Here is a 24,251-nt window from a genome sequence, read left to right as displayed (position 1 = left end):
AACTGATAGCGCTTTGAAAGTACACGACTTCTATTTTTGTTAACTTGCAACTTCGGTTGAGAGCGACGTTGGTATTTGAGAAAGAGTGCATAAAAAAATTCAGTCACTGCATACCTTTCCCCCTCCCTTTTCCTTTCTTTCTTTTTTGGTCAAAAAGGGAAAACAGATGATGGAGGTAAAGGTATATTATAGATACAGTTGACAGCAGTTATTAAGTCTAGACAAAGGAGATTGAAGCGCGCATTAGAGAAGTTCAGTCAAAGATTGAGCAAAACATACAATTAAAAGAAAAAGCGATTCAATTACGCAAAATACTAAAGGATCGCAATGCTCAACTTCAATGTGATACTCAGATAAGAGAATGCCAGCGCTATATCGACTACTTTACTGAAGAACTACGTCGTTTGAAAGTAAGGGAAAGCCGTGCTTCTGTAAACAGCAATTCCAATTCTGAACCTCCCCCAGATACTCCAATGATACTACCTAATCAACCTTTGGTATCTTCTCCTACCGAACCCCTTGATGAGCCATTAGACGACGACGATAAGAAATACACGAATCTCGGTAACTACAATATATGCAATGGTATACTCTGTTCTTATCACACACGATAGATCTTTTGGAAGCAGACACGCCTATCAACAAAGCCAAGGTATCTTTAAAACTACACGAGCTGGAATACAAAGTAGACGTGGAGAAGAAAGTACAAGAGGGTATACGTAATCTATATCAACTTCTGGAGCAGTCTACATCAGCAGCAGATCGTCGACGAAAGACAGAGTTACATGAAAAGCAGCTCGAATGTCAAGAAAAGATGACCTTGTTGATCAATGCAGTCAAGAAATATAAGGATCTATACTTGGGCGAAGACGAGGAAGGGAAAATACTCGATCAGTTCGAGACACGCAAGTTTGGTCTCTTGCCAGGTGCTCGTAAGCCTGTAACAGGTAAACTTCAGCTAAAGATTCTCGAAGCACACGAGCTTGCACATGCTCCTACTCGATTATTTCGCGATCCACAAACAACCGTCATGGTCAAGATCGATGGCAACATCCAGTTCCGTACAAGGCCCTCCAAGAACGACAAGTGGACAGACTCGTTTGAGATGTATGTCGATAAGGCGACTGAGGTCGAATTGCTCATCTATGACCAATCAGGCGACCGTACGCTGCCCATAGGCTTGCTTTGGCTGAAAATTTCCGATATTTCCGAGAGCTTGCGTAAGAAGAAGCTGGAAACAGAACAGGCTGATCCAAATTGGGTACCAGCCGAAGTTGCACAGCAGCATGGTGATGACAATGCTTCCATGATTCAGCACAAGAATAGCACAAGTAAGGCAAAGAATGCGTCGGATAATAGTATTTCAGCTTGGTTTGATGTTGAACCTATTGGACGTATATTCTTGGAGATCAACTTTGGTAAGAAAAGCATGTCCAGTCATAAAGCGTCTCTAAAAGATATTTTGCTTTGTAGTACGTGAAAATGTCAAACGAAGGCCAATGGATAAACTTGGAAGAGCAGGTGCAGTAAGAGAAAGGAAAGGTGAAGTGCATGAGATGAATGGTCATCAGTTTGTGGCCAGACGCTTTTATCACATCATGAAATGTGCTCTATGTGGAGATTTTATGGCCAAAGTGACGTTCCAATGTGAAGGTATTAAATAGAAAAAAGAACAAGCAAGAAACTCAAACTGCTTATTGTAGACTGTAGTTTGGCATGTCATAGAAAATGTTATACTCAAGTCGTGACTCGGTGCAAATCAAGATTAACATCTAAATCCGTATATGCTTTATCAACATTCAGTTTGAATATATACTAATCCATATCTTATAGGCACACGATGAAGATGAGCTAAAGCATCATATCCCGCATAGATTTGAATCATTAACCATCATCCTCGGCGCCAACTGGTGCTGTCACTGTGGATTTATGCTACCACTTGGATTTAGAGGTGCTCAGAAATGTACAGAATGTGGAGTTGTTTGTCATACAAAATGTGCCCACTTCATACCTGATTTCTGTGGCATGACCATGGAAAAGGCCAATCTGATGATAAGCGAAATGAAAGCAGCCAACAATCGCCGAAGAACATTCCATGAAGGCTCCTTGCAACATGGTTTAGATAATCACCAAAGACCATTGTTCTCTACTCCTTTGTTTAATACCCAACCGTCACAACAACAACAACAACAACATGACAATATTCATTTACAATCTTCACTATCGACATCTGCTGTACATAAACTAAATCCACTTTCATCTCGCCCGTTATCATCAGTTTATGACTCCAACTCATTCCAAGCGATAACTCATCTTTTCAGTAGTCAAGCCTCTCTTGGCGAAAAGACATCTTTGCCCCTGAGAACGCCAGTTCAGGTCAATCGTAAGGTTGGCCTTGACGATTTCAATTTGCTGGCTGTGTTGGGCAAAGGTAACTTTGGAAAGGTTATGCTTGCAGAGGAGAAATATACCAATGAGCTATATGCTATCAAGATTCTCAAGAAAAGATTTGTCCTGGACAATGATGAAGTGGAAAGCACGCGTTCTGAAAAACGCATCTTCTTGACTGCAAACCAGGAGCGACATCCTTTCTTGGTGAATCTGCACTCCACTTTTCAGACAGAGACAAGAATCTACTATGTGATGGAGTATGTTAGTGGAGGTGATCTCATGCTTCACATTCAGCGAGAACAGTTTTCAGAAGCTCGAGCCAAGTTCTATGCTTGTGAGGTCTTATTGGCACTTGAATATTTTCACAAGCACGGAATTATCTATCGTGATCTAAAACTTGATAACATTATGCTATGCTTGGATGGACACATTAAGTTGGCTGATTATGGTCTTTGTAAAGAAAATATGTGGGGTAATAACACTACAAACACGTTTTGTGGAACTCCTGAATTTATGGCGCCTGAAATACTGCTTGAGAATCGTTATGGACGCGCAGTAGATTGGTGGGCATTTGGTGTGCTGTTGTATGAAATGCTGCTGGGACAGGTAAAAACAGAAAGAAAAAAAGGATATAGGAAGTTTCTTAAATGATGTATAGTCACCATTCAAAGGAGAAGACGAAGATGAAATATTTGATGCTGTGCTGGAAGATAACATCCTATATCCAATCAACATGTCCAAGAGTTCGGTTGCTATTTGTGAAGCAGTAAGCTCCTTTTAACTTTCCTTTTTCTTGCTCTTTAATGATCCAAAAAAAAATAGTTGCTCGAGCGTAATCCTCAAAGACGTCTTGGTGGTGGTAAAGGCGATGCACAAGAAGTCAAGAATCATCCTTTCTTTGCTGGCGTCAATTGGGATGATATGTTAGCTAAACGTGTTCCTCCTCCGTTTATACCTACTATTACTGGTAGAGCAGACACTTCCAACTTTGATGAAGAGTTTACCAGAGAAATACCTATTTTGACACCCGTAAACGCAATGTTGACATCAGAAGAGCAACAACAGTTTGCCAACTTTTCTTATGTGGCCAATTGGGCAGTAGGGAAATAAGTGGAATTCTTAAATAAAGACATCCTTATACAGATACAAGCAATGATTGAATGGCTGCATGTTTGTTTTAGAAAAACATGAGAGACTTTCACTTGCTTCCTTTTTGATGACATGTTGGAAAGGAGTCGCTCCTTTGTATCACCGACTTTAAGTCATTAGTGACTTCTTTTCGTTTGAGAGTATCCAAAGACATTCTGTGTCATTTTTCGTGTTTTTCCTCTAATAGTAATTTGACATGAACAAGAGTAAAGGAGAAAATGTATATCAACCTCTATCAGGCGCAACAACAGCAAGTGGAAAGACTGCATTGGTACACACATACATATGTGCACATAAATATATATACACCTGTCCTAACACCGTTGTATATAGACCGCAGTCAAGGGACTTATGGAAGAGTTTATTTCACCACAGACCAATGTTGACAAACTTGTTGATGAGCTTCGACCAGTTTACATTGATAGATCTCATACATTTGTGAAGGAAGAAGAAAAAAAGGAAGAGAAAAAGAAGCTCAAGAGGAAAAAGGATCGTAAACTGACGGCCAAGGAAAAACGAGTACTGAAAGTATACGAGATTCCAAAAGAAGCACATCAATATAAACTATTTGAACCACTCTCTGAGCTATGGCAGGGGTATATGGATACCCTATTGGATAAAGGCGAAGCCAATTTTGAACAGAAACTGATCAAGGCCGATTTTCATGGAGCACCGTTTACAGTCATTCAGAGTACAAATCCATCTTATGTGGGTGTATCAGGCATTGTCGTTCAAGAGACACTCTCAACATTCAAAATCATTACGAGACAAAATAGATTAAAGCGTAAGTGAAAGAGATCATTTGTACTACAAGAGATATTTACAACAAAATGCGTGTAGAGATACCCAAGAATACGAGCATATTCAATATATACATCAAAAAGCTGGACAAGTCATTTACTATTTATGGACAACAATTTGTGGCAAGACCCTCAGATAGAGCCGCAAAGAAATTCAAACCAAAACCATCCATTGATCTCTAAACTATTAGACTTTACTCGCAAACACATAAAAAAAAGGAAGGGGATACACAAATTTACTATACACAACGTTCGACAAAGGACTGGATCATTCCGATAGGTGAAGCTTCGTATTCCTTGAGAACAACATTACCATCTTGAATAAATGTGTTTGCTTGAATAAACGATTTTCGAGGCTGCTTGAAAGCAATCACTATATCTCGAATCTTATGCCAATCTTCGGGAACATGAGTGGCTTCCAAGTAGAGCTTTGTGCCATTGTCTACGTCAGCTGTAGCCTTATAGATCTGAAGCTTTGTCAAGAACTCAGAGACAGCAGATCTTCCGACAGATTTGATCTTGGTTCTGTCCATATGTATTTCAAAACTATCTTTACCGTCAACAAAACAAGGCTTCAATTTAAGGAAATCTTGGCCAGCCTTCAACATGACGTTCATGATGGCATAACGAGCCTGCATATGAGCTTGATTCCACTACATTTTTTTTAAAAAATAAAAAAAAAGAAAGTAATGAGTGATGTGATCTAATGAGTTTTGTCCCTTATATACCTTTTTAGCATCTGGGTTGTAGAACTCGAGTGCAACAAGACCAGCTCTGGCCATATTCAAATACATGGTGTAGAGCACATCATCAGCCTCTTGGCCTTCATAGTTGAAAAACTTTAGTATATCAGGATTAGGTGAGACTGAGAGAGCGATACTTTCAGCACGACATTCTTCGTAGCTTGCGGCAATACTCTTGAATAGAGAGTTAAAGTCTTGACCAGGTTTGTACCATGTTTCAATAGGTCCCTTTGTGAACGGATGAATCACGCTCTGACGATCAAAATTAAACTTTCCCTCTTCGTTTTCAGAAAAGAGCTTGCCCGTACCATGACCGAGTTCATGTGTGACGACCTGGACCTGGAAAGAGCGAGTGAGGTACTTTCGGTAGGTTTCGATGTCCTCTTGTCGAACAAATGGGTATTGCTCATTGGGTGCTTGAGCAGATATGACATTGCCCAGAGACACGTTCTTTGAGCCGTAAACTTGGGTGATGTTTGAATAATTAGGAATATTTATGCCTGCAGGGATGCCTGCAGTAGCGAATGAGAGCACTTCTAGAGAAGTGAAATCGGGCTTGTTTAGTGTGTCGCGCTCAAATTCGGTAGGCCAAGGAAGGGAGGAAATAAAGAGCGAACGGTTTGCGATGAGATTATCAAATTGCTTGGTTTGCTCTTTATTGACCATCGCAACGAATCCTTCCCACTCGGCACGGGCACCATGCGGGTCCCGGTAGGTTTCGATAAATCCAATGTTGCTCTCGACCACAGGACCAACGTCATTTAGCCACTCGCGTTGAGAATCCATGTGTGCCTCGATAGAACCAGTACGGAATGAATCATGGTAATGCTTGAGCATCTTGGTTTGAGTGTTGTTAGCAGCATAAGGAATTGCATCTTGAATGGCCTTGGCAATCTTGCTCATTTGCTCTTTAAAGTCGCCATAGCGAACATGAAGCTTTTGACCGTTATCTAAAGTATACGTCTTGTTTTGTGCATCTTCTGCAGCAGCTACTCTTAATTCATAACCGTCATCAGTCTTGAACAAGCGAGTATTGTAAGAGTAAATCTTGTTCTTTTCGCAAAAATGCTGGACAAGCTTGATGTCCTCCTTGGTGATGTTGTCAGAGTAATAACCAGAGATATGTCCATCATCAGGGTATCCTAGTAAATTGCGGGATATGGGTTCAACATCATATATTTCACCACGGGATCGCTCAAATAAGGCAATGGCCAGTTTGTTGTTTGTTGCCTTGATAATTTTCTCAAAATCTGCACAGTCAAGTCTTGGAATAAACTTTTCATCACCAAAGGATTTATAGTTACTAAGGTTACCAAGAAATTGAGCAGAGTATTGCAAGAACTCGTCAAAGGTCTCATCATTTACGCCACTATTTAATAATTATAAATATGTGTGACCAAATCAAATTATAAAACACTATATATACCTGGCTGCACGTAATTCCTGAGGGTTAATCATGTCACCTTGGTCATTGGTGAATGCCTTGATGATCATGTCATATATAGACAAGGCTTTTGGATTGGTCTGAGTGATAACAACACGAGTTCCTTCAAAGGAGGCTCGAGAAATAAAGTGTGCATAATGCTTTTCTTTAGAAGTAAGAGTGTCAAAGAAAGGTTTAGCCTCCAAGCGACAATAAGGAGGAGAAGCATATGCATAATACTTTTCTTTTAAGGAAGCAGTAGACATCCTTCGATGCAAGACTGAATTAAATAATCTTGTATTAGAAAAAGAAAGAAATTTAAATGAACGATACATGTTCATGGGAAAAGTGAACGCCAAGTAAGCTCGGCTTATCTGAAGGTCCCCTTGGCGAGATTATCGCTTTTTTTTTACAACTCAGTCTGTCGCCCTTTCTTTTTTAGGCTTGTAAGAAACACTCTATAAAGAGAACAAGCAAGAATCAAGTAACTCCTTAAAATTTACCATGGCGTGGTCAGTGCAACTTTAAAGTGATCATCAAGCAAATCTTTATTTCACAAAAAGGTAGCAGCCGCCTTTCAATTTCATTGGCCAATAATGAGCCGAGAGTACTTTTACTTTTATCTGAATGAACGCTCAGAGTCAATGAAAGTATCACACTTTATTCTCAGCTGCTTTTGAACGATAGTAGCATTGAAAGGTTTTGTCGATTTACTTTTGATTCATTGAGTGATATATACTTTGCTACTCTCTATCGCTTTGTGTGTAATAATGAATAAAACTGTTCATGTTACGAGTGAGTATAAAGAGGAAATGGAGTAACCTTGTAGAGAGATCTTATTGTTGATCAACTACGAAGATGTAACGAAAAGGAGGCTGCACCCTTTCAGTATTTACTGACTTGGCTATCCTTTTGTCAATTACCATTACTCATCTTTAACTCTGGGTCATCATTAACATAATATTTCTAGACAAAAGAGAAAAAAAGAATTCCATCTTGTCTCTCTTTGTTACAACTGATTTCGTACTACAAAGAGACATAATGCGCGCGGTTGACATTGTTCAGAAACAGCTTTTGTTTATTTCCCGATTCTATAAAGGCAAACAAAGAATTGTGGCATGAATTATTTTTAGAGTATTTAGGGCAATTTCCTTTTTTTCTTTTTCTCTCAACTTGGAGTTCATGCAACTAGCTTCTCAATGTCTGCTTCATATAATGTAGAATACAATAACCAAATGCCAAGCTTACCACAGTTTGCATCTTCTGTTGCTGAGCTACAACGGCGTGCCTTTGTTGATAGATCCAAGATTGAGACGTACAGCATCAAAAGCTGGATTAGTTCCGCTGAGAAACTTTACCAACAGGTATATCAGTGTGATGCGATCTTTTTATTGACTAACCTCTATTTTAAACTTGTAGGGTGATGTAGCATTACTTGTAAATAATTTAGAAGATGCATACGTTGCTTATATGAAAGGATCAACCATCATGATTGAGATTGTACGATTGCATTCAGGCTACTTGAAGATTAAAACAGATCCTTTGTATGCTCAACTAAGAAAAGTAAGTGCATATACAACAGATGACCATGATAATAAACATGTTTTAGAGAACGGATAATGAAATAGTAATGATCCTAAGGGACCTTGCGACAAAGATCGATTTCTGGTACAGCTATCAGCAGCAGTTGGGACAGATGTCATCCTTTTATTACCACAATCATGCACCACTTCAACTACCGTCCTACGCCTACAACAATGAACTGTATAATTATTCGATGAATGATCTATCATCGGCTGTTGCTAGACAAAACATCATGGCACATGCCAATATAACATCACCCAACGTATCACAACGATCGTCTCCGTTACGTCAGGCACCGATCACAGTATCATCGTCCAATTCTACACCGATAAAAAGCGGAAATAGCATGACAGCATTGACGCACGACATATCCAAGCTGACACTATCAAATAACGTAAGCGTTATTCCCTCGTGGACCAATCACACGTTTCCTGAGAGCACAACGATTGAGCCCCTTGATCTTTCGTCCAGAATCCAGGTACGACAACATACCCCTACTATCTTACTCATCGATGTACGAAGTCGAGACACATTTACAAGTGGATGTATACAACACAAGTGGATAGTTCAGATTGAGCCCAGTGTGCTCGGTAAAGAGTATGTACTTTATATATATACATATATGCTATGAAAAGCTATTAACCCATCACAACCTCCTTTCTTAGCACCACAGCTCGTCAAATCGAAGAAAGTTTAGTCGTCAATCCGAGTATAGAACGGTCACTTTTTATAAAGCGAGATAGATTTGACCTGATAGTGTATTATGACCAACATTCCAAAACTATTGAAACAGCTGATGCGCCATTAAGGCATCTCAGAAGAGTCCTAGAGTCACATCAACTGAAGCACCCACCGATGATGCTGGCTGGTGGATTTGATGCGTGGCAATTCGTCATTGGGGAAAGGGGTGTATATAAATTCCCAGTCATTAAGGAGAAGAAAAGTTGGTTTAAAAGCACCACAAGCATATCCAGCGTAAGCACAACTGGGAGCAGTAGCAACAGCGTATACGACTATGTAGGATCATGTATTTATTTTTTACACAACTTGTCTAACTCCAGTATTATTATATATAGTTCACAGGCAAAAAAGAACAACAACACAAAGTAAACCCACCCATATCCAAGCCGCAACCACTACCAACTGCTCCAAGAAAAGAATCGATTACAACAAGATACCCAGAGATGATGACCATGGCAAATGAATCACCCAATGCTATGTTATCAAGTTCAACAGATTCGATACAGATGCAACCTACAGTTGATTTACGACCTGCTCCTCCGGTCTACGCTAAACTTCATAGACGACGAACGTTTATTGATAATCCTTTTAACGGATTTACTGCTACCAGCAGCAAACTGTACGACGTGCCTCCTATGCAAATACATAATGACAATAATAACTTGGCACACAAGGCCATCACCTCTTCTGCCGAACCATCGATTACGGTGAGTAGACCATCGACTCTTGGCGAATTCCATCATACGTCCACCAGCAATCTTCATAGCACTCCCTCTAATGTGATCTCTCAACAAGGAGGGCTTATCGCTATAGGCACAACTGGCCTAAAAAACCTTGGCAATACATGCTATATGAACTCAATCATTCAATGCTTAAGCGGAACTCTGCCATTTGCAAGATACTTTATATGTAAGTTGTTTATAAAATGAAAATCCCTCCCTCTAATCATCTTTTCTCTTTTTAGCTGGTGTCTTTAGACAACACATCAATCGTCATAATACGATGGGAACGGGAGGCCTACTATCAGAAAGATTTGCAGATCTACTAAGGGCTATGTGGAGTGAAAATTACAACTTTGTATCTCCCATGACGTTTAGGGTAAGGCACTATATACACAGAAAACCTGTTTGATAGTTAATATATCTTATTACAGGAAGCCGTCATTAAGTTTGCTCCGCGATTTGGTGGTAATGATCAGCACGACTCTCAAGAGTTTCTGACCGTCTTATTAGACGGATTGCATGAGGATGTGAACTTGGCAGCCGTGCCGAGTAACATGAGCAGAATAACCGAGATGACAAGGGAAGAGGAAGCAGAGTTTGAAAAGTTACCGGATTGGCAAGCAAGCGCGTTGGCCTGGGAAAAGTACACAAGCAGGCATACGAGCATTGTAGTCAGTCTGTTTCAAGGGCAATATCGTAGTCGATTGACTTGCCTCGCCTGCAAACATACCTCGAGCACCTATTCTCCCTTCATGTCGTTATCTCTCCCAATACCAGCCAAGAAACTGAAACTGTCGAATGTGACATTATACCAATGCTTGGATTACTTTGTGAAAGAGGAAGTGTTGGAAAAGGAGGATGCATGGAATTGTCCTAGATGCTGTAAAAAGCGTAAAGCCACAAAGCAGCTCATGATATCTAAATTACCCGATGTGCTCTTGATTCACCTAAAGAGGTTTTCTGCAGATGGTCTGTTCAAGAACAAGCTTGACTGTATAGTCAAATACCCTACAAAGTAAGTATAATTTGATGGCTTTTTATTTGTACTAAAAATAAATTTAAAAATAGAGGATTAGATTTACATAATTATATTACGAGATCTACACAACCAGATCAGACTTGTTACGATCGATCACTCTCTGTTTATGACTTGTATGCTGTATCGGTAGGTTAATGATTATTAATTCAAATGAAGGAGGCTGATACACAGTTGTCTATCTAGAATCACTATGGTTCTCTATCGGGCGGTCATTGTAGGTTTTATATGATTTTAGTATTATCTAAATAACACTTTATGATAGATACTGCCTTTGTCAAAGATGGACATCGGAACCAATGGCATTTCTTTGATGACAGCAAGTTCTCTACGATCGATGAGAGCAAGATAGTTGTAAGATGAAACAAAAATACAAGTTAGCCTGTGTTCCTAATCGTTTCGTTTAGACTAAAGCAGCATATAATTTATTCTACGTTAGATCAAAAGTAAAGTAATTTATGTATATAAGGCGCGCACACATTTGTATATAAAACAAATAAAGATCCTTTCTATGAGTTTTTATTATTATTATTATTTGCTTTTCGACAACAAACCGGCACAAAAACAAAAAAAAAAAGGTTTACATGTAAAATGTATATTATGTATATTAAAAAAAAGAAAACGAATGGGAATATAATAAGAAGCATATACACACAAAAAGGGTTAAAGCATATTAAAACTCGTAATTCTTCCCAATAAAAAAAAGGTCTACGAAGAAATATACAAAAAGTTGCAATGATATATATATAAAAAAAAAAGATGTTAAAATGCAATAAAAGGCATAATTGAATATAGAAATGATTGAGCTCTTCTTTTTTCTGCAAAAGAAGGGGGTGAATTATGGGGGGCTTGTAAATTAAAATAAATTAAATTAAAAATGCAAGGAGGAAACAAAATGAAAGTATAGAAAAAAAAAATTATGAAAAGGGGGGCTTAATGACAGTGCCCTTTTTCTATATCAAAGGGGGTGTGGCCTATAGCATAGGAGCTGGTGAGGGTGAGGACGATAATATTAAATCAAGACAGGAGTCATAGTAGCCGCCTTCAACCGAAATAGGGGAGCCAGTGGAGAGTTTAGGTGTCATTTGCTGAGAGATGGGTGAGTGATTGAATGCGTGGAAAAAGTCTGTGGATGGTGAAGTATTATTGTATTCATTATAACCATGCATAGGACTTCTTGAGAGCGCAAAGGATGGGATGTATCTGTTCTGGTAGATATCCTCTGCTGTCATGCGTCTTGTGTTCATTTGTTGGTAATCGGTGTACTCGGGAGACCACATTGCTTGTTCATAGTCTTGTTTGTATGAACACTGAGAACCAAGGGAAGGACATGACTTTCGCCGCCATTCATCATTCATAACAGGATACTCAAGCTCTCTTGAGCCTTCAGAACCAAGAGGATGCAAAGGCAATTTGGCCAATTTGTCTGTATGTTGGCATTGAGAAAGGTATCCAGTACTATCTTCCTTCTTGCAGTTACTAGAAGAAGCGCACTTGGAAGCATCAAAGATACAAGAGGCAGCAGCAGCAGTGGCAACAGATCTTGCATTCACGTTGTTCAACACCTGAGGATAACTCGTAGGAGATCGTGACTTTTCTTGAGGAGGAGTGGGAAGAGACGAAGGCGTGGCAGAAGAAGCATCAGAGGATTCGGTCCGAGCAGACTTGCGTCTCAACAACTTGGCCTTGGCTCGACGGTTCTGGAACCAGATCTGTACACCTCGAGGCGTCATGTCTAACTGTTGAGCAAGAATTCGACGTACGGTCGCATTGGGCTTGGGGTTCTCTGAAAAGGATTTTTCAAGAATCTTGAGTTGAGCACGGGAAGTACGACGCCTGTGCTTAATTTCAAATGGATTGTAAAATGTTGGACGGAAGTCAAGATTTTCAACAGGCACGCTGTATCCCAAAATATAGCTCTCTTGATTCATCATCATGATGTTGTCATTGTTAAAGTATTCATGGTTTACTGGTACAACTGTAAATGATTGCTCAAACGGTTGCATTAACATATCAGGAGTCATTGTTGCTTTCTTGTTGTTGTTGTTTGAATAAAAAGAAGAGTAAGAATGAAAGATGTATTTAAAAAAAAGAAAACTAACTTTTCCGTCTTTATATACAATTGAATGTATCACCGATCCGAACAATGAAAGGGCTAGGAGAAAGGGAGAAGATAAAAGTTTGATGATAGGAAGGGGAAAAAATAGGATGCTTGTCAGAAATGTAACAAAGGCTAGATAGTCTGGAGAAAGTAGTGCTATGAAAAAAAGGATTTTGGAACAAGGTAATAAAATAAAGGTAACCACATGAAAGGGGAGACAGAGCACAGAGCGCAGAAAGAGAGATACATGATAGGAAGGGGAAGGGGAGAAAGCTTTAAATTCCAAAGAAAGGAGGAAAAAAGAGAGACAAGTGTATGTCAAAATGCTGGGTTGTGTATTTTCATTTTAGCTTCTAGTCCTTCTAAAGAGGCCCTTCTGTTTCAGGCCATTAAAATAAGGGCAAGTACGGTGATCGAACAATAATTCTTTACCCCATAATGCATCATATTAATAGATATAGGAGCTTTTATCTATCATTCTATATACTTGTATATGTAAGCATAGTAAGATATGCTCTGCATGATATAACATAGTTGAAAAAAGTCTTAAAAAGAAAGAATATATATAGACCGTGGAGCGAGAACGATTTTTTTGTTACTTTTATACCAGTGCTCGCTTATCATAAGGATTATTACAACGACAGTTAAAAGTAGAAATGACAACGGAAGGGAGCTTAGCAGATGACGAGAAAAGAAAGTATAGTTAAGGAGGCACGCATTGGCATGCTTTGTTATACCAGGAATTTAAAAAAGAAAGGAGCTTCTTTTTTTTTTCTCTCTCTCTGAAGACTATACAAGTATATTTAAAAGAAGTATAATCAGTTCATTTGCATATGATTAGATATACAATTGATTCGAACCATGCTGTAGTATCTCTGCCTTGTCTTTATTTCCTTTAAAAGAATCGACATCACGGCCACATGTACTATATGCGGATATGATAGTATTGACGAAAGCCCGCTCAAAATAATATAATACAAGCACGATAGACATATTTTATTCCTGGGTAACAAAAGAAGAAGGAGACACAAAATAAAATGAGGGGAAGGTAAAATTACTTAGGGAGCATAAGAATGGAGGGAGAGGGGGAAAAAAGAGGCCGGAATTGACTAATAAGCTCAGGTCTGATTAGATAATAGTAAAATACGGCTTCCGTCTTGTAAATAGTGATCTACTTTTGGTGGGTGTAGTTGTCTCCTTTTGGTAAACGCTTCTGTTACCTGATTTGCATTTATTTATCCCTCGACATATCTTGATAAATTAAATTTAAAAAATATGAAAGCACAAGCACTGCAGTTACCGATGTGCTATGTAAGCAAATGGATGCATGCTGATACACTGTCACTGTCGGAAAGAACTGAAATAAAGTTGCATTCAGATGATATTCCGTCTAGTTCATCACTTTATGAGCACAAGATGGCCACAGTGGGTCGGTTAAGCCGCTATGGTTCGTGCGACAGAAAGCCTATTCAGCACGATTTTAAAAACGTTCGCTCTGATAGTTTTGTTTATAAGGAAGGGGGGCTTAGGTTTATGAATTAATAAAAGTGCGCATCGTAACGATTCTTTGCCTACAACAAGTAGGTGTAATGCACTTTAAAGCAAATAATTAATGAAGAAAAAGGCGTTTGCTGTCAAACTCTAATTGAATTCATAAAGGGAACTTTCATCAGTATTAAGCAAACACTTCAACTACAGCATATTAATAAACCTACTTCTTCTTTAACGTCTTCTGCTTATGACGTACATGTTCCTTTCTTCTGAAATGTTCTATTGATTTGTTCTCTCCTATAAATTCATTCTTTTCATACACTACAATATATATATATATATATATATATATCTGTTGATATAAATGGGACAACAGCAGTAGGCCCAAAGTTAACTAAACTTATGTTCGATATTTTATATTTTCCTAGTAAAGTATATCTTGCCACCAAAAGATATAAAAGTAAGGGGAGGGGATTTCCATTTTTATAACAAAGATCTAAAGTTTATAAAAAAGGAACACTGTACAAGAGGGGAAAGTGAACAAAAAGACAGATGTTTATCTTTTTGTAAAGTTCAAATATAGCAAAGTAAAAAGATATAAGCATTGTAAACTTGAGCAAAAGAAAAAAAAAATAGGCTTTATTGAACAATCCTAAAAGATGTGTGTGATTCTTATTATTTTTACACTTTATTAATTAAAAACCTCCAAAGTTTAATAAATCTATAAACGTAAACAGAACTGCTGATATCAAGAGTCATTCTATAATAGAAAAATATTGATCAAGGAGCTGTGTATTCGCGTGTGGTAACCATGCGAACAGAATATCTCTTCCATCTGGTCAGATACCGTTTGACTATTTACTTTATAGATCATGTATATCTACAAAGGTAAAATATTTTACCACCGCTCTCCTAAAAATAACCCAGTCTGTGCACTGTCGCATAATATCGGAGTGTTTTGTAGAAATTATGAGAGAGCTTTTTCCTCAATTATGAATTTGCCCAAAACAAAAGCAGCTACAGAATTAAAGGCCTTGCTTCAAAATAAGCATAACAAGGTAAGCTTCATTTAGCAACATTTATTGTTTCCTAAATTATTTCCAGAGTTGCTTTGATTGCTACTCTAAAGGACCAACATGGGCGTCTGTGACCTTTGGCATCTTTATTTGTCAAGATTGTGCAGCCACTCACCGCAATTTAGGCGTTCATATCAGTTTTGTCAAGTAATTGACCATAAAAGCAAGAAAATATTTGATGGAGGAACTGATTCGACTTATTTTAATAGATCCACATTGTTAGATGCTTGGACACAGCAACAAATAGACATGATGACACTTGGAGGAAACGCTAATGCTCGAGAAGCATTTGGAGAAGCATTATTAAGCTTAAAGGATCTCAAAACCAAGTACACGAGTAAGACAGCCTTATCCTATAGAGACAAACTACAGAAAAAAGTACAAGAAAAGGGGAAAGCACTAGAAGAAGATGATGTGGACCTTATTCACTTAGATCAATTATCACTACAACAAGCTCAGAACGATCCATCTCTGATAGACTTTTCAACCGAGCCAGCCCCTGACGTTGTAAATATCACACCTGACTTTGAGGATCTAGATATTTTCAAACCTGTAAAGGATAACATACCCCCTAAGTCACAAAGTTCAATCTTTGATGAACTCATGGCACCACCTACGCCTACAGCAGATGATATATTTTTCGATAAGTTAGAAAAGAACACGGAGAGCAATAAGAAGCGTACATTCAAACCCAAGGCTCGTGGTCATTCATCAAAGTTGGGTGCACGAAAGGTACAATCGACTGTGTTTCAGCAGCAAGAAGAACTGGCGCGACGTGAAGAGCGGATGAGACAGGAAGGAATAGATGAAGATAGTATAGGCAGAAGTAGTCGGAACCATCTACTGGCAACAAACACAGAACCTATTCCTAAACTACAGCCTCCCACAGCATTATCTGGAAGATTGATGTATCAACCTGCTAATAAAGAAAAAGAAGAAAAAGATCCTGATAGATTAGGCATCATGTCTTTAAAGAGTGCGTCTCAGAATCATAGGGCGATTAAAAAAGAACAAGATGATGACGACGATAATGATACCACATATGCTCGCGAAAAGTTTGGAAATGCGAAATCGATATCTTCAGACCAATACTTTGGCCGAAATGAGTATGATGCGGATCGACAGTCTGCAAACAATAGTCGTCTAGCGCAGTTTCAGAGTTCATCAAGTATATCATCTGATCAGTATTTTGGAAGAAAGTCATCACAACACACAACAACACCATTGTCTAAAAAGATCCTGCATGTTGCTTCAAAAGGAGCATCCAAGATACAGAATATGTTAGCTGAATTAGAGGTAATTGTCATTTTACTCTGCTAAATATGACATATTAATTATGCTTAAATCATCTAGTAAAAGCAAAATAAGTCACCTCTTTCTTTTTCCTTTATGCTTGAGATTTTGGATTGTATTATGAATAAAGGACTAATGATGAGTTGGAAAGGGATGTAAAATAATAAGGGAAGCGCTACATGCATGTGAAAATTCAGGTCTTACTGTTTGCACAGCACATTTGTATAGCAAACAGCATTAGACACACCACATCTACACAGAACTATGTACAACACTGAAGAATATATCGATGAACCTCTATGTGGCCTCTTTATAAAGATCGCAACGAGAGAGAGAGTTTATTATTACAAACAGCATCATTTTATATATGACAAGATTATTGCATGAATTAAATATGAACAATAAGAATAGAGAGTATGACGCGTTATTTAAGTATAACGCATTTTGTGATCAGCCTTTTGGGTTGTTCTTTCTGATAAGATGAAGCATTTATGGCAGATATTCTATATGAAGGATTGTACATAATGCTGCTTGCAAAACCCAACAACTCTATAAGATCGCTACGGAATTTAAATGACGCGTTCAAAGTGTACTAGTGGCAAAGTTCTGGAGGAACTCTAAGCTGTATCAGATGAAAAGATAATACTTCAAGCAACAGTTGACTGATACAGGCTTCAACAATTATGGAATGATGATGAAAATCTAGTACTGTATTCACTTTAAAAGAGGATGTATTTGACCAATTTATCTTCAAACAAGTGACCAAGCTAGTTCGATTTATTTAAACTCCAAGCACTGTATTCTTTTTTTTTTTTCCCTTTTTTCAATAACTTAAATGTTTCGAATTTTAAGGTAAAATCAGCTCAAAAGAATAAACAAAAAGATATTGAAATGTGATAATAACACCAATAGGTCTATAAAGTAAACGTTCCGTCAGTAGTTTCCCAAAAACCTCTGTTCTCAAAACAAGACAGTACAGTGCCCCTGTTCGATATACAAATAAAGCATCCAAGCAGAACGCATTGGCTACTGCAAAACCATGGAGTGAACTATCTACTCCTCAAAAAGGTATTTATGCTTACTTGAGTGAAATATTATTAACCTTTTCATCCTCAGTTGTGGTTGCTTCAAAGACAACGTTTAATGTTGGCATTATTCTGACAGGATTTGCACTGACATCAGCTATTGTATATTATATTGGTTCTGAATTATTTGGATCACAAAGTACAACCAGCATCTTTTCTGATGCTGTCGACCGAGTTAAAGCCAATGAGGAGATCGTTTCAATCTTGGGAGAGCCTATTAAAGCACATGGAGAGCCTAGTAGAAACAGTCGTAGACGTAACAGAAGAATAGCATCACAAGTAGTCGAAGACCAAGAACATAAACCTCACTTGTTTATGCGATTCTATCTTGAGGGCTCGATTACCCAAGGAACAGTCATGCTGGAAATGATTAAGGATGAAAAGGATAAATGGCAGTACAGACAGCTCTACGTGGACGTACCAGGACAAGGATTACCTTCTAGACGAATTTATTTAGAGCGTAAATGAATATAATAAAAAAAGGAGGTAGACAAAAAAGTGTACGTGTACGTGTGTGTGATAGAGCGTGTGCGTATGTGATAAAGATGTGTGTATATTAAAAGATATTAAAAGATGTGAGAGATAGAGAAATGAATTATTTGTTGAAAGAAAATCCCTTCTTTTTAGCTGTCTTCTCTGGAGTCAAGGGTCTGCCTGATTCCAAGCGACGCTTCTTTTCTTCCAAATCAGCACGTTGCTTCTCAAGTGCATCCTTCATCTCCTTATGACGAGCATACAACTACAATAACACAGTTAGCCATTTCACTCCTTGATCATATTTCTCTCATTACCTCTTCTTCTGACTGCTTCAATTTGGCTTCCTTTTCTTGTACCTTAGCCTGGAAGACAGATCTCATTTCTGCTTCCATCTTGGCTAATTTCTGCTCATGAGCAAGTCGTTCTTCTTCCATCTTTTGAACAGGGCTATAGTCATTGTGTGAGATTGCATTCTTTGAGTAGAATATTGTTAACTTACTTGACTTCCTTGAACACAGAAGGATCTTGTTGGATACCCATGGCTGTTAATTTCTCGGTACGGTAATTTTCATAGAGAACATCGTTGGTATACTCCTTGAGCTCTTCCATGTGAGTACTATTAAATGGTTAATTTCGTGTCTTTAATAGGACAAAAGTTACTTACCGAATAAGCATCTGACGAAGCTTAACAAAGTCACAGTGTTCTTCATTATCAACTTCGATAACACCCCAAGGGTATTTACGACCACGTACACGGCGACCACCTTCGATATCGAATTCCTTGTCTGAACCGACGACAGCGAATGGAATTTTGCTCATGATTTCTTTATTTTCAGCAATAGTCTCTTGATCGTCATACTCATAAACAGGGGCTTGATAGATTTGAATATTGTGATAAGCAATATCTGCCAAGATACGTTCCTTGAAGGCAGCAACTTCTTCCTCTGTCAAAGTATCTGCTTTGGCAATAACAGGGATCAAGTTGACACGAGTATGAAGACGGCGCATGAATTCGATATCAAGAGGCTTCAAACTGTATATAATATTAGCATATTTACAATACATATAATATATACTTACGCATGACCTGTAGGTGCAATGAAATAGATACAGGCATGAATACGGTTATCGACCATACGACGACGGTTCACACGATTCTCTTGCTCGAGGTAAGCATCGAAGCGAGCCTCGATATTGTCCAAAATAGGCTTCCAACTATTTAATTTATATGATTTAGCATCATTTAAGGTAACACAACACGTGTGTACAATACCTTTCTTCGTTATTCACAAAATCACCAAAACCAGGTGTATCAACCACAGTCAATCTTAACTTGACACCATTTTCTTCAATGTCTGATGTGATTGACTTGACTTCAACTGTTTGAGTTGTCTCATGAGTTAATTCAACTGTTTCTTTTGGTGGATATAATTGTGTATTGAATAATGTGTTTACAAGAGTTGATTTACCAAGGCCAGATTCACCTATTAAAAGTCAGTACCCTTTTCTTCTTCTTATGCCCCTCTCTCTTTCTCTCTCTTGACCCCCCTTTCTCTTTCTCCTTTTTTTTTGTTGCCTGCTTTTCCTTTTTATCAACCCCCTTTTTGTTTCTTCTCCTTTTTATGTGTATTCTCCAAGTAACTTTACCTACTACCATACAAGTGAATTGAAAGCCTTTCTTTACTGACTTGCGGTGCACTTGATTAGGAAGATTGGCAAAACCAACATAGCCCTGTAACTTTTTACGCAAGACAGTAATCTATATAAAAGTGAATACAGAGTTGACAACATTTTCTATTTCTAGGACTTACACCAGAAGGAGTATTCGTTTGGTCTATAAAAGATAGGTCAACACACGACAATATTTATACAGAATATATAGTTTACCAGACATGATTATAACAACTTTTGTTTAAAAGAAAAAAGAAAGAGAGAAAAGAGAGAAAGCTTATGTTTTATCACAGATAAAGAAGAAAGGGGATAAGGGGGAATCTTTTTTTTCTTGTAAAAAGGGACTCTGCTCTGTTGAAAAGGGAAAGAAGAAAGGGGGAAAAAAAAAAGAATACAAAATAAATGTTCACTTTTTTGCAGGTTCTACAAACAACGAGTTGTGTTCATCAAAGCGTGTATAAATAAGCCAATAATCATTTATCGGAGTGTATAGTGTAAATCTCATAAAAATGAGTTACTTTGTTTATACTTCAAATTCAGACAATGTTAGTTTTTTTTTAGACGAATCAAAATGTAACTTTAGACAACTTGTTTACCTTTTTTGTACAATATAAAATAGGAAATTGGTTTAGAGACAAGTGAATATGATTATCTATATTATAGACTGAAATAGGAATATTTAAACTGAAGCTTCATAAAAGACAGCATTAACACTAATCTGAATGATTGAATAAAAGTATATTCGTGAGTTAAGCCTAAAGAAGAGGCAACACCCGTCGTTCAAGCTATATTTATAATAGGCATCATATTCTGTCACTGTATTCACTGAGCTGTTTGATTTCACGCTAAAGTCGATACCAAATGTTACGACAGTATAAGTTTATTAGGGCTGAAAAAAGAGACGTGGTTTTATTGATTAAATGAATCTTAATAAATGGGCAACAATAATCTCTTTCACTTTTTGCACTTCTTTTTGCTTCAAATGAAAAAGCATTCTATATCATTCAGCTCAGAAAGACCTTCAAAAAGCGCAAACCTAAATGAATGTAAAGCATTCAATCTTGTTCATTATCAGTCAATGTTTAACATTATTCTGGTATAGGCACAGTAACACCAACTCAAGACGCGCATTATTCCAGCATAGTAAATCAAGAAGGTGCCTCTTCTTCCTCAAGGGAATGAAGGCCTTCGAAAAAAGAACAACAAAAGACTGATAAGTAAAATGCACTTTTAAAATTCAAAACAGAGTAAAAGGCTCTAAAGGAAATCAAATGCCCCTCTTGTGGGTTAACAACACTCGCACGATCAACGAGCAACCTGTGCCCAGACAAGAAAGCAAAAATCCCTGTATGTAACTCTGATGAAAGGGTTGAAACCTTTGTAATTAAGACTTCCTTACCTAATGTTTGTAACAATCGACAACTTGTTCAGCATATCAAGGGTCTAGCAGATTATACCACTAAAATTTTGTTTGTGAGCTCCCTTTTTGCCAACTTCATCTTCATCAAACTGCTCGATGACAGCCAGACTATTCCAATTATTGAACAGAGTTTATTCACGAATATATTTGCGGTAATGACTGGAAATAGAAAGAAAGCACCACATTATTTCAAAGGACACTTCACTCTTTTCTGTGAATTGACAACTGTAGATCGCGAATCTTTAAAAAGTATAAACTACTCAAGTATTTTTTCCATCACTGGTAAGCAATACGAAGTCCTGGTTAGAAATCACATTCACGAGACACACAAACAAAGATCGATAACGTATTTTCTGAATATGATGTCTGACAACAATTCAAGTAATTGTTGTAAAAAGCTTCCAGTGGCTTCCAGAAAAGCTTTGACATATTTCATTTACAAACAAAAGCAAGGTTCAAAGCCATCTTGACTATTGTCTGTCCCATGCAATAGCTACTATAAAGAAATCACTGGAAACATAGCAAACATGTGGTCTAAATACTAACCAGATCAATGTGATTCCAATACGCTTTACTCAAAGCCGCACCTGTTCCTCAAGTGGTTCTATTTTCTGTCGCAAGAATTGAAAAAAAAAAGGCTTTTATTATGGAAAACGTGCCCTCAAGAGTAGCCTCCAAAGCTTATGTGTATCGTAAGCTCAGAGAGCTTCCATTCACTGATGTTTTAAACAAAAAAAAAAGCCTAATTCTTTAAGAGAAGAAACATTACAATCAATCAACTCCAACAAGACGTTTGCTCCAGAAAAAAAACTAGCCAAGCTTACTCTTCAACAAGTATCAGTTGTTCAAATTTTATTGATACAGTTAAAACAAGAATACAAGATGACACGTTCACTCCTGCTAAATACACTGACAAAAGAGGGTGTCTTTTTTTTTTTTACTATCGCGCTTATATATTCTGTTCAGACAAAATCAATTCAAATTGACGCTCAAGCTTTTTGGAGGCAGGTAAAGCAGTGCAGCATATCAAACTACCCGAATCTGACTTGACTGATTTTTACTATCATTTGCTAAATGTTTATTGTCAAATCCTCATCAACAAAACTCACAATTCACCATCAATTTCACAAATTATATCTTTCTTATTTTTCGAGATAAGACGTTATTATCGTATTTAACTTGTCTCTAAACTAATGTCTTTTTATCTGAAGCTCATTTTTATCTTGTACGAAACAGGTAAAATTACATTTTGATTCGTCTAAAAAAAACTAACATCGTCTGAATTTGAAGTAGAAACACTGCACTTCCAAAAAAGTAAAGCCAAGCCTCAAGTAAATTTAAGGTGCATCTTTATCTTTTGTATAATAAACCTTCAACCATGTCAACTAGATTAGCCAAACAAACTTTAAATCTATTAAACGATACTAAAAAGACAAACAATGACAAAGATACATCCAAGAAGCTCAAATTACCTAAAATCAATAAAGGAATTCGAAAAGTGAAGCATGAAATGCGATATGGTCGACATAAAAAGACAAATCTGTTACAAAAAGAAAAAAAGAGACATGAGAATCCGTTAGATCAGCTACATCAAGAAGAATTATCAGCTGAAGAAAGACTAAAGCGTAATGTTCAACTTTTACAAAGTGCTTTAAAAGCGAGTGAAGTAGAAAAGACGATTTACAGAGACGTATGTACATCCTTTTTTATATTTTCTTTTCATACTAACTATTATATAGGTCATCAAAGAAGCAAAATCAAAAAGAGGTAAAAAGTGGTCAAGTGAAGTGGATGGTTCAGAGGGAGATGCTGCATATAATAGTGATTAAGTAACTAAAAAAAAAATAATGAATAAAAGATAAAGTGTTGTCGCTTTATACTTACCGAGACGTTAAGGAATGTACTGCCGTTATGGACAGCGCATTAAATCCAAGAGCACCGTCAGTCTTTTGAAGGAAGGAGGACTTTCACTGTCATGATTTGATTTGTAAACAAAGATACCATATATATTTTATGTATTGTTCATATCGCGATTCCAAACCGTACCACAAGATTCACACTTGAGAACAGAGTGTTCTCTTCGCTTTGATCCAGATTGAGTAAGAGAAGTTGATTCGCAAAAGGCCTTGAAGCTTCTCTTGATACTATCAGGGGTATGTTTTCCTTGGCCAGCAAAGATAGAGAAGATGTTATAGAAAAAATTTTGAGTGACCAAGAAATAGTATTTAGCAAAAATGGATCTGGTGTATATCAGTTGAGTAATGTGGTCAACTATTTCTTGAACCAAGGTAACGAACTTGAGATATCTACAAATATTAGCCAAAGATGTCTTGATCGCCGAAGTTTTTTCAACTATATCTTTGGGCTTTGAAAGCTTCGTTTTTTATTTGTTCATGACACAAATTGCTGGAGAAGTGAAAGTGATCAGTTCCGCCACAAGAAGGACATAGAACTTGCTTTTGCTCATTACTTGTTGCCTTTTTAAGTGCTTCAGTCTTGTCGGCCTTGCTTTAATATTTCTTTGTAGTCGTGATGGAATCAGATGTACAGCCAGTGGAAGGAATAGGAGCGGGTAATACAGCTTCAACGCTCAAAGTATAACTGACTGCAGGAGTGTGTCTTTTCATTGATAACAACATTTGAAGGGCCAAATAACATGCGTATTCTTGTCTATTATAACACTCAGCTATAAAGCTGATGTAACAAATAGATGTTATCTTTACCTTTTCTAAATAATGGCGTATCTTGAAAATCGTCATCACTTGCTTCAAAAGCTGTACTTTTGAATAAATTTGTCTGCGTCTGTGCAAACAAAGAAGGGAACCCGCGACCAGCGGCTAAATGGACCCTTAATATATGTAGCGTCAACTTTATATTTTACATACTTTTCTCTTTGGAGGCGGAGGGTTATCATCTTTTCTCTCGTCCTATATTGAAGTAAAGTAAAGAAAAAAGGAAACTAAACTGCGATTAGCCCTGTCATGTTAATGATGAACAAGTTTCTGTTTAATCATGTTTTGTTTAATAGTAAAATGTTTCTCAAATGAA

The 24,251-nt window shown here is 37.5% G+C and overlaps 10 protein-coding genes across 10 annotated transcripts; 6 read left to right on the top strand and 4 right to left on the bottom strand.

Annotated features, from left to right (window-relative positions):
* Window positions 1-166: 166 nt before the first annotated feature.
* On the top strand, window positions 167-3,501 carry RHIMIDRAFT_287491 (protein kinase C-like protein pck2; the record flags this gene model as incomplete). Its single annotated transcript, XM_023613480.1, has 8 exons — window positions 167-181; window positions 222-585; window positions 615-1,418; window positions 1,474-1,653; window positions 1,704-1,780; window positions 1,834-2,997; window positions 3,050-3,157; window positions 3,214-3,501. The coding sequence occupies 8 exons, from the start codon at window positions 167-169 to the stop codon at window positions 3,499-3,501; spliced, it is 3,000 nt and encodes a 999-aa protein (XP_023466672.1).
* Window positions 3,502-3,619: 118 nt separating this feature from the next.
* RHIMIDRAFT_126885 (RNase P/MRP, p29 subunit) lies at window positions 3,620-4,551 on the top strand. Its single transcript, XM_023605483.1, has 3 exons — window positions 3,620-3,811; window positions 3,874-4,324; window positions 4,381-4,551. The coding sequence occupies exons 1-3, from the start codon at window positions 3,737-3,739 to the stop codon at window positions 4,521-4,523; spliced, it is 669 nt and encodes a 222-aa protein (XP_023466671.1). The 5' UTR covers window positions 3,620-3,736; the 3' UTR covers window positions 4,524-4,551.
* A 28-nt stretch (window positions 4,552-4,579) lies between these two features.
* RHIMIDRAFT_201780 (dipeptidyl-peptidase III) lies at window positions 4,580-6,772 on the bottom strand (the record flags this gene model as incomplete). Its single annotated transcript, XM_023606569.1, has 3 exons — window positions 4,580-4,993; window positions 5,069-6,452; window positions 6,510-6,772. The coding sequence occupies 3 exons, from the start codon at window positions 6,770-6,772 to the stop codon at window positions 4,580-4,582; spliced, it is 2,061 nt and encodes a 686-aa protein (XP_023466670.1).
* Window positions 6,773-7,626: 854 nt separating this feature from the next.
* Window positions 7,627-11,099, top strand: RHIMIDRAFT_226058 (cysteine proteinase). The gene is made up of 11 exons (XM_023607547.1): window positions 7,627-7,870; window positions 7,926-8,069; window positions 8,116-8,687; window positions 8,756-9,107; window positions 9,167-9,740; window positions 9,796-9,929; window positions 9,985-10,568; window positions 10,622-10,718; window positions 10,776-10,806; window positions 10,855-10,943; window positions 10,997-11,099. Exons 1-11 carry the CDS (start codon window positions 7,706-7,708, stop codon window positions 11,042-11,044), a joined length of 2,790 nt encoding a protein of 929 aa, XP_023466669.1. The 5' UTR covers window positions 7,627-7,705; the 3' UTR covers window positions 11,045-11,099.
* Window positions 11,100-11,558: 459 nt separating this feature from the next.
* On the bottom strand, window positions 11,559-13,112 carry RHIMIDRAFT_291541 (homeobox-domain-containing protein). Its single transcript, XM_023613820.1, has one exon. It carries the CDS (start codon window positions 12,611-12,613, stop codon window positions 11,564-11,566), a length of 1,050 nt encoding a protein of 349 aa, XP_023466668.1. The 5' UTR covers window positions 12,614-13,112; the 3' UTR covers window positions 11,559-11,563.
* A 2,046-nt stretch (window positions 13,113-15,158) lies between these two features.
* RHIMIDRAFT_280935 (ArfGap-domain-containing protein) lies at window positions 15,159-16,963 on the top strand. The gene is made up of 3 exons (XM_023612960.1): window positions 15,159-15,239; window positions 15,286-15,404; window positions 15,467-16,963. Exons 1-3 carry the CDS (start codon window positions 15,174-15,176, stop codon window positions 16,575-16,577), a joined length of 1,296 nt encoding a protein of 431 aa, XP_023466667.1. The 5' UTR covers window positions 15,159-15,173; the 3' UTR covers window positions 16,578-16,963.
* Window positions 16,964-17,385: 422 nt separating this feature from the next.
* On the top strand, window positions 17,386-18,103 carry RHIMIDRAFT_236987 (TIM21-domain-containing protein; the record flags this gene model as incomplete). Its single annotated transcript, XM_023608668.1, has 2 exons — window positions 17,386-17,402; window positions 17,473-18,103. 2 exons carry the CDS (start codon window positions 17,386-17,388, stop codon window positions 18,101-18,103), a joined length of 648 nt encoding a protein of 215 aa, XP_023466666.1.
* Window positions 18,104-18,230: 127 nt separating this feature from the next.
* Window positions 18,231-20,006, bottom strand: RHIMIDRAFT_251058 (cell division control protein 3; the record flags this gene model as incomplete). Its single annotated transcript, XM_023610787.1, has 9 exons — window positions 18,231-18,374; window positions 18,427-18,559; window positions 18,612-18,728; window positions 18,777-19,145; window positions 19,193-19,327; window positions 19,386-19,596; window positions 19,760-19,871; window positions 19,924-19,946; window positions 20,000-20,006. 9 exons carry the CDS (start codon window positions 20,004-20,006, stop codon window positions 18,231-18,233), a joined length of 1,251 nt encoding a protein of 416 aa, XP_023466665.1.
* Window positions 20,007-22,569: 2,563 nt separating this feature from the next.
* Window positions 22,570-23,128, top strand: RHIMIDRAFT_291538 (uncharacterized protein). Its single transcript, XM_023613819.1, has 2 exons — window positions 22,570-22,893; window positions 22,943-23,128. The coding sequence occupies exons 1-2, from the start codon at window positions 22,582-22,584 to the stop codon at window positions 23,030-23,032; spliced, it is 402 nt and encodes a 133-aa protein (XP_023466664.1). The 5' UTR covers window positions 22,570-22,581; the 3' UTR covers window positions 23,033-23,128.
* A 585-nt stretch (window positions 23,129-23,713) lies between these two features.
* On the bottom strand, window positions 23,714-24,117 carry RHIMIDRAFT_312987 (uncharacterized protein; the record flags this gene model as incomplete). Its single annotated transcript, XM_023614843.1, has 3 exons — window positions 23,714-23,889; window positions 23,927-24,051; window positions 24,089-24,117. The coding sequence occupies 3 exons, from the start codon at window positions 24,115-24,117 to the stop codon at window positions 23,714-23,716; spliced, it is 330 nt and encodes a 109-aa protein (XP_023466663.1).
* Between the last annotated feature and the right edge of the window lie 134 nt (window positions 24,118-24,251).

This window comes from Rhizopus microsporus, assembly GCF_002708625.1.
Source record: "Rhizopus microsporus ATCC 52813 unplaced genomic scaffold scaffold_7, whole genome shotgun sequence".
NCBI lineage: Eukaryota > Fungi > Mucoromycota > Mucoromycetes > Mucorales > Rhizopodaceae > Rhizopus > Rhizopus microsporus.
This window is presented reverse-complemented; position numbering and strand designations above follow the sequence as displayed.

Bases quoted from the DNA above. Each gene is read 5' to 3' on its own strand.
- RHIMIDRAFT_126885 (XM_023605483.1), top strand. From the start codon at position 3,737: ATGAACAAGAGTAAAGGAGAAAATGTATATCAACCTCTATCAGGCGCA. The intron at 3,812-3,873 runs GTACACACATAC...CGTTGTATATAG, and splicing joins CAAGTGGAAAGACTGCATTG to ACCGCAGTCAAGGGACTTAT. The intron at 4,325-4,380 runs GTAAGTGAAAGA...AAATGCGTGTAG, and splicing joins GAGACAAAATAGATTAAAGC to AGATACCCAAGAATACGAGC.
- RHIMIDRAFT_291538 (XM_023613819.1), top strand. From the start codon at position 22,582: ATGTCAACTAGATTAGCCAAACAAACTTTAAATCTATTAAACGATACT. The intron at 22,894-22,942 runs GTATGTACATCC...ACTATTATATAG, and splicing joins AAAAGACGATTTACAGAGAC to GTCATCAAAGAAGCAAAATC.
- RHIMIDRAFT_291541 (XM_023613820.1), bottom strand. From the start codon at position 12,613: ATGACTCCTGATATGTTAATGCAACCGTTTGAGCAATCATTTACAGTT.
- RHIMIDRAFT_280935 (XM_023612960.1), top strand. From the start codon at position 15,174: ATGAATTTGCCCAAAACAAAAGCAGCTACAGAATTAAAGGCCTTGCTT. The intron at 15,240-15,285 runs GTAAGCTTCATT...AATTATTTCCAG, and splicing joins TTCAAAATAAGCATAACAAG to AGTTGCTTTGATTGCTACTC. The intron at 15,405-15,466 runs GTAATTGACCAT...TTATTTTAATAG, and splicing joins GTTCATATCAGTTTTGTCAA to ATCCACATTGTTAGATGCTT.
- RHIMIDRAFT_226058 (XM_023607547.1), top strand. From the start codon at position 7,706: ATGTCTGCTTCATATAATGTAGAATACAATAACCAAATGCCAAGCTTA. The intron at 8,070-8,115 runs GTAAGTGCATAT...AACATGTTTTAG, and splicing joins TGTATGCTCAACTAAGAAAA to AGAACGGATAATGAAATAGT. The intron at 9,741-9,795 runs GTAAGTTGTTTA...TTCTCTTTTTAG, and splicing joins ATTTGCAAGATACTTTATAT to CTGGTGTCTTTAGACAACAC.